Source organism: Drosophila elegans, unplaced genomic scaffold (assembly GCF_018152505.1).
Source record: "Drosophila elegans isolate 14027-0461.03 unplaced genomic scaffold, ASM1815250v1 contig_208, whole genome shotgun sequence".
Classification (NCBI taxonomy): Eukaryota; Metazoa; Arthropoda; class Insecta; order Diptera; family Drosophilidae; genus Drosophila; species Drosophila elegans.
In genome coordinates this window covers 3857026-3864877 of record NW_024545578.1, presented here as the reverse complement: position 1 = coordinate 3864877, position 7852 = coordinate 3857026, and the positions used below count along the sequence as shown (strand labels likewise).

Here is a 7852-nt window from a genome sequence, read left to right as displayed (position 1 = left end):
TTTACGCACATGGATAAACAAAATTGAAATTCTTAGAATAATTTCTTTTTGGATTGCCAAAATAATTAACGATAAAGTACTAGTAGAGATCGCTACTTTTATACAAACATAATTTATTTATTGAGACCTTAGCCTGATCGGATACTCGTATTCTTATGTTTCCATATTTTACTTAAGCCGCTCTACAGTTATTTTAAATCTCCACTGTCATGGACACAATCAGACTGTGGCACAGTGGGCAGGTGCGATGCCTTGAGATCTCAGTGGGTGCAGCACAATGGTGGCAGGTGGTGCATATCCATATGTTGTTCGTGGGCTGGGTGATCGGTTTTCCGGATGAGATGCAGGCGGGAAAACGAGCATTACATTCTGGGCAGGAGGGGGAGCTAAAAAAAATGAAGTAAGTCATCAGTAAAATAGGTTTTCCGACCGATCATCCGCCACTCACCTGTCTGGCACTGGCACTCCGCATGAGTAGCAATCCACCCGCTCGCCAGCGATATCCTCCGGATCGTACTTGGCAAAGATCCCTGCGGCCAGCTCCTCATACCTCTGTAGAGTCGTCTCCGGCAGATGACCCAGTTGCTCCAGCTTCATGAAGGCCTGGGAGCAGGTGCCAAATGCCCTATCCGCACAGCTGGCCAAGGCCAATAGGCTGTATATGTGCTCCGGAGGCAGTACGTCCTCGTAATCCCGCAGTCTCACTGCTGTGATCACCGCACTGTGGATAATGCCAAAGCGTAGTTGCCTTTGGGCCAGAAGCATAAAGTGATAGGCTTCGGCACAGTGCCACAATTTTTCAATGGCAGCCGCATCCTCCAAGGAAATGGAGTCCAGCAGGGTGGTCCTGCCACTGGCGTAGTCAATCTCTGGAGTGGCCACCGCCTTGAGATGCTCCTCCGCCAGCAGAGCAGCCAGAACATACAGTTTCTTGATCCTCAACAGGGGAGCTCGTTTTTCCTGCTCCCGTTCAGCCATTTGGGAGAGCAGACTAGCTGCATCCAGGTGGCGGCCAGCGTTCCGCTGCATCTCAATGGCCTCCTTGAGGCGTCCCTCTTGCAGCAACTGGGCAGCATGCTTGGCTATTAGAGTTTGAACCTGGGGCAGCTGGAATCTCTGGGCCAGTTCCACAGCCTCGCCCCATTGCCGAAGATTCACGCAGGTGGAGACGGCGGCCTTCTGGTCACCAAAGCGTAGATGAGCTTGCACCGCCTCGGAGCACATGCCCACGGAGGCCAGCATGTCGGCCAGCTTCGGCAGCAGGGGACTCTTCTCCGGCAACCGTTCCACACACTTCTCCAGGTCGTCAAAAAGTTCTAAATGGTAAAGTGCCTCCATGTAGCCCTCCAGATAGTGAGACTTTTCGTAGTACTCCCTGGCGCTCTCCCAGGAGCGAAGATTGGCAAAGTGGTGACCAATCTCTCGCCAGGCAATCTCCATCTGTTGGTCCGACACGCCGGATCCTCCCATTCTGTACAGCTGGACCACCCGAAACCAATCGCAAAGGGTCATTCTCAACTCTATGGCCAGATCCCGACGATCTGCATCCAGGTAGAGCTTTTCCGCCTCCTCAAACTCTCCGTAGAAGGCTGAAATCTCTGCCCGTTGCAGATCACTTGAGTGAATGGTGCGTAGTCTCTTGACCAACTTAATGCCGGGATAGTGGGCACAACGCACAAAGGCATTCTCCGCCGTCTCCAGTTCGAGTTTCTTCAACGCAGACTCGGCCAACAGTCGCCACAGTCTCGGATGCGGATTATCCTCGATGAATTGCTTGGCATCCTCCAATCCCACATGTTCCAGCAGGTCATCGGTATCCCGCAGCGACTTCACCCTCAGCTGAATAAGATGCGACGAGTTCTGCAGCTCACCCACGCTAATAATGTCGTCCAGCAACACACTGGTGATCTCCAGGTCTTCAAAGGTGCATATGTAGCCAGAGCAGGAGACTGGCTCCTCAGGATCGTTGCCCCTGAAGATGTACATGCGCGTTTTCTCCATCAGAGCCAGGAGAAGTGGATTGTCCTTTGCCCAACTCACTGCCCACACATCCTTGCGCTCAACCCGACTGAAATTGAGTTGCGTTTCCCGGTTGTCGTCCAAGTCGAGGAGGGTCATCACACCCATGTGGTCGATGATGGCAGCGCGGCTAAATAAAGTCATTAAACATTAAACATTTATAGGAAAACAAGAAAGTCATGCTGATTAGGAATATAACAACTTTTAAGGGTCAGAAATGTTTCCTTAACGGCGTTTCAATCTTCTTACATTTATAATAATTTCTTTGATTTATAAGGGGTATAACAAGTAAGTAACTCACGTGGAATTGCAATTGATGGCCATCTTGTGGACCTTGGAGTTCATCAGGTGGCGGTTTCTCAGCGCCACATTAACAATGCTATACTCATTGATGGCTCCCGATTCCCTGGCAACCAGTAGCAGCTTTTCGGAGAGGGCCAGCGCACAGATGGGATCACTGATTCCACGCTGTGTGGAATGACCATCGCCACTGCTACTACTCAGCATCAGATCCTTGGCCATCTCCACTCCAGTGGGTGTGTCATCAATGTGGAAACGCTTCTCCTTGCGGGCCTTGACATTGTGCAAAGTGGAGGCACTCTAAAGGAAAATCAAAATTTGATAACCAGAGATTACATTAAGAAGTAAAAGAACCCACCTTGGGCGTGTGGTAATGCCAAATGAGGATCTCCTCCTGGGATGCTATAGCCACATAGCTTGAGTTGATGCCCACAAAGCAGGGTCTGATGTCGGTGTACTTTGCTGAAACCAAAAATATAGAAATTAAATTAATTTGAAGTAAATATAAGATTATATGCCAGCACACATTAAAATTAGCGAGAAAACCACCAGCTAGAACCAGTTGGGAATTATAAAAGGCTTCCATTACCAGCTTGAATCAGCTGGTAAATATCTTCCCTTTGCATATGCAGCAAACAAATTCATGCCTTTATATGCATTAACCAACTAGTACTAGGAATTGTTTAAATAAAAATTTGTATGAAATAATAATCTTATATCTATGCAGTACTCACAATCCACAGTGGTCCCAATGGAGTTGCACAGCAGTAATTGATAAACTCTATCATCCGCTGGGTTACTGCGATTCTCCAGGGTGCTCAGCGCAATCTCCTTGGTGTTGCTACTTACACACTCCACTCCCAAAACGCAGTGCTCACTACTGGAGGCCAAACACAAAGTGGGCTCCACTTCCTTGAGAAAACTCTGATTGGAGACCGTGTTCCAGAAGGTAATCACACTCATGGGCGAATCCCTCGAGACGCTGTTGCTATTTAAGAACACCACAGTCTTCTCGAAATAACACCAGATGTAATCCGGTCGGATATTGGCGAAATAGATGAACGAGTCCACGGCCATGGCAATACGCAGAGATTTCCCCTCCCAACTAAGTGAGGTGATGTCGGTGCCCGGAACCTTTAGAGTGCGAAAGATCCGACCCATTGGTGAGTAGAAGCACACCTGGTTGGAATCCCTTTGCAGGGGAGGTGTCACTGCGTCCAAGGTAGTTCCACAGATAGCCAGCACAGTGCCATCGTGGTTCCACTTCGCGTCCACATTGCGCATTCCAGTGTCAAAGATTGTGGGGGCTGCAAAACAAGTGGGTTAATTAAAAATACTTGGTATCTTTCCAACCTCCTACCATCATCATTTTCATTTCTCATGATCTGCACCCGTCCAATCTCATAGCAAATGGCCAAAACGGGTCGCTTTCGGCTCTGTGGAACTCTTCCACTGAACCAGCAGATGCTGGCTATGCGATGACCCCTGGAGGAGGATCCACCACTTATGTTCACGCATTGGATATGCAGCTTCATCTGGGGTAGAAATATTGAAACTTAGTATGGTTACAGAAGTTTTGTATGTTGAAGGTGCGATCGTCACGACGTTTTTAGACCCATCAAGAAGTGTTTTTGTCTGATTTACTCACAGCAAAGTTGCCTTGGTTATCATACAGATGACACTCTCCGTTGGCCAGAGCAAAGAGGATGAGTCGGTTGTCCGGACTCCACTGCACTCCGGTAAGATGAGTTCCCTTGAGCTCCTTGCCAAAGATGCGATTGCCATCCACAGAACCCACGATAATCGCTCCATCCTCGTAAACAATACAGATCCGAGATCCATCCGAGGTCCAGCTCATGCTGGCCACCGTGGACTTCTTCCTATCGTTGGTCATCTCCTCGTACCAGGATCCCTTGTACAGCATCCACACCATGATCACCCCATCCGTGTCCGAGGAGGTTAACTTTTGCTGGGCATCGTTCCAGGTGACCACCCGCACCGACTCTTTGTGCCCGTCGAGCGTTTGGTTCATGGACAGATTGGAGACGGCGGCCAGGCCACCTTTACTCTGGCCATTGGGGGCAGCTGGAAATCGATACAGAAATATTTTTTAAATGTTTCGGTTTTTTGATTTTCACTAACAGTTCGTAGTCCACAATCTTATTAACAAAGGTTTTTACATGTTATTTTGTTTAAATAAAAATAAAATATTTATTATGAGTCAACTTGTATATACATTCGGTAAAAAAAAGGTAGTATATCAAAAAAATAATGCAAACTGTTAGGCATGATATGTACGTGTTTAAACCTAGTTTATCCCCATTATAATGGGTTGCACTTACCCTGATCCAATTTCAGCACTTTAAGTAATCCATCCGTACCGGCGACTGCGATATAGCCCTCCTCTTTGTTCCAGGCAATGCAGTTGAGTTTAACATTATTGGGTATGGCTATCTGTGGGGGTCAACACTTTATAGCCAACATTTATCTACATTAACCGAAAAGCAATGCCTACCTTTTTGCTGAGATAAACAAACATCTTTGTGTTGCAGTTGCACTTGGGTTTCTTTTAAATTTTTCTGCTTTTGCTGTGGCAACAAAACTAAATGGTTTCCATGACGACTTGTTTTCCAGTTTAGTTTTGGGTTTTTTATTATGGCCACGCACTGCTCAGCTGGCCAAAAACACAAGCCTGTTTTGTGGCCATAAAGTGGTTTAATTGGTTTCTGTGGTAAATATTAGAGAGGTACCTGTTGCAACCTGTTGCTATCGAAGCACCTTTAGGTTATCGATGGCGGGTCATTTAAAATTCTAATGTATACAATTATTTTATTTTATTTTTATTTTAACACATGTCAGAACGAATTCTATATCCTACTTAATTTTGTCTAGTTGGTATATGTGGAAGGTTACAATTTAGTCAATAGTAAATAAATAAAAAGGTCATATATACATTTTTCTTATAACTACAAGGCTTCATTCCTGGCTTATTGTTTATGTACAATGTATAACAAAATGAAAAGTTCTTATCATTTCAAAGTAAATTAATCCCCTATAAATTAAAGATTGTAATTAATGTCAATCGTTTACTGATAGAACTTTAGAACCAGGGTTCTTTTCCGTAAGTAATACAAATAAAATAAATGAGAGTCAAACATGACAGCTAATCGATTAGACAAATGCCACAACAAAGTTGTTTAACCAACAGACAAACAAGTTAGTATAAAATCATAAAGATAACAAAGCAAGGGCAACCTTTGAAAGATTGAAATTAAATTTCTCTAATTAGTCACTTGTAAAAAGCATTTAAAGATATAAATATATTTAAGTTAAATTCAATTAAATCACGGGTCTCTTACATTAAGCTATTCGAACTCCTCTTTTCAGCAATTCGTGAGCCATTTTAGTGGCTATAAACATGTAGACAAGTAGAATAATGACGGACTCAAAATTGGAGCGATCCTCCGGTTCGAGGAACATGTTGACCCCACCGGTTAAGATATTGGCCACCAGGAAGAAGGTCAAACCATTTTGGTTCAAGGCCTGGTTGATGGTAAATGGAACAATGGACTTTTCTCTTCCCTTGACGGGAGTATCTCCTGTAAGAAGACCGTTTTCCTGCTCCTCTAATTGATTGCTTTCCCAGGGCATCACACTGTTTATGACAAAGTCTATGGCTCCAAAGCTGGCCCACAAGGTGGTGCTGCCAATGGCCAGCATCCAAATGACATAGCCAAAATTGCAGGTGACCCTCGAGATGCCAATGCCGTAAGTACAGATGATGAACAAGCTCCACAAGATCAGCACTAGGTAGAACAATCGCCGCAGCTTTCTGACCAATTCGGAATAGCTCAACAAAGTGGTGGCCACCATCCAGCGATTCACATATATGGATACTAAGTACAAGGCCACAAATCCTGGCAAGGAGACGAGACCCTCGCGATTGGCATCAAATAAGTTGGAGCGTTCCACATCCTCATCCATCACATAGTCGGAAATGCCCAGGACACTCAGGCCAAATTGGTGTACGAGCAAAATACCTGAAAGAGTATTTTGTGGATTAAAAAATTTAGGAAATTCCAATGATAAATAAGAAACTACCAAATCCCAAGGGCAGCAAATGCAGATCCTTGCGCGCCAGTAGACCAGCCAAAGCTCCCAAAAACTTGGTAAATCCCAGTGTGAAAAAGGCATTCAAATGCTGTCCATATTCATGGGCATCCTGACCATAGCCCAGCATCAAAATGGCCACGGTACGGGCCAGTCCCAAAAGTATCAAAGGCAAAGCGGAGTAAAGCACACTCCGGCGGAGATCGGACAAGTGTCGAGTCCTCCTGGACACCATGGCCATGGTGAAAACAAACAAGCCAATGCCCGTGTCCATTAACTTGGCGCCAAACTGCCGGCTTTTGCGATAAGGTCTATTGAAACTGCCAAAGTCGATGGCCAGAATGCAGATGGCGGTGATCAGGTGAGTCAGAGCACGCAGAACGGAGAAGGCCATGGGTCGATTGCCTCCCAAATCAAACTGGCTGCGAATTCTAGCTCGTTCCAGAGCCTTAGTCCTGCGCAGGAACCATAGAGTGACTAAAAACATCACAAGTCCTATGTGGTAACTGTAGTCCACGGCCACTGTGACGAGCAAAATGCAGGGCAGAATGACCAGAATGAACTCCACTGCATAGCAGAGATTGGGTGAGCCATTGAGCCTTAACTTTTGGGTCACCACTCGGGCCAAGAGGATGCACCAGAAGGTGGACAGGATCAGCACCAGCGACTCCCAGCTCTGGACCAGTGTGGTAAACCATAACGAATCGTATATTTCTGCTTGGTCAACCAATCCAAGGCGCTCCTCGAGACTTCTGTTGGCCGGAATCGGATCGAAATCGAAATCGGGAATTGGCGGATCCGCTGTCGCTCGACTGCCCATATCGACTGGAACACCACCCCTTGGACTCCCAAATGTGCTGATAAAACTAACACTTAATCTGCCAGCTGATAGTCGTGGCCACTTATCGGAAACCGAGAGATAGGCATAGTCAAAGCCGTTTTGTTCGTTTCGGGGGGCTCAATAAAAAAAAAGCACAGAACTCGAAATACACAACAATTCGTTAGACTTCAAACATAAGAATGTAGCTGATAGCATGTGAAGTATTTCACCTATGATTCAGGGCGAATTAAAAATCTTACGCGGATTGAAAATGACAAGGTAATATCAAGGATAGGCATTTTTGACAACATTTCATGATGGTGGCTTAGTTTCTCTCTGTGCACCTACGCACTATTTTTATCTATTTTTTGTTTACTTAATTTAACTTTTTTACACCTCGCCGTAATTGGCTACTGATAAATCCAAAACAAACTTTGCCTTTACAAACGCTAAGAAATTAGCTTTTCACTCCAGCGTGACGAATATGGGCAAAGTACGATTAAGACTAAAAGTATTTCATGCAAAATAGCTTTAGGGTTTCAAAGTTGGTCGCTAGCTTTAATGTATAACATTAAATGCCTTTCTTTTTTATACTATAAAAGC

General features: G+C 45.3%; 2 protein-coding genes across 2 annotated transcripts; both read right to left on the bottom strand.

The window, feature by feature from the left end:
- Positions 1-93: 93 nt before the first annotated feature.
- On the bottom strand, positions 94-5037 carry LOC108146377 (WD repeat-containing protein 35). The gene is made up of 9 exons (XM_017272368.2): positions 4835-5037; positions 4662-4773; positions 3968-4404; positions 3680-3854; positions 3054-3626; positions 2678-2781; positions 2321-2619; positions 449-2149; positions 94-386 (listed from the first exon to the last, which is right to left on the bottom strand). Exons 1-9 carry the CDS (start codon positions 4856-4858, stop codon positions 194-196), a joined length of 3618 nt encoding a protein of 1205 aa, XP_017127857.1. The 5' UTR covers positions 4859-5037; the 3' UTR covers positions 94-193.
- Positions 5038-5138: 101 nt separating this feature from the next.
- On the bottom strand, positions 5139-7546 carry LOC108146378 (uncharacterized protein At4g17910). Its single transcript, XM_017272369.2, has 2 exons — positions 6421-7546; positions 5139-6359 (listed from the first exon to the last, which is right to left on the bottom strand). Exons 1-2 carry the CDS (start codon positions 7247-7249, stop codon positions 5680-5682), a joined length of 1509 nt encoding a protein of 502 aa, XP_017127858.1. The 5' UTR covers positions 7250-7546; the 3' UTR covers positions 5139-5679.
- Positions 7547-7852: the final 306 nt, after the last annotated feature.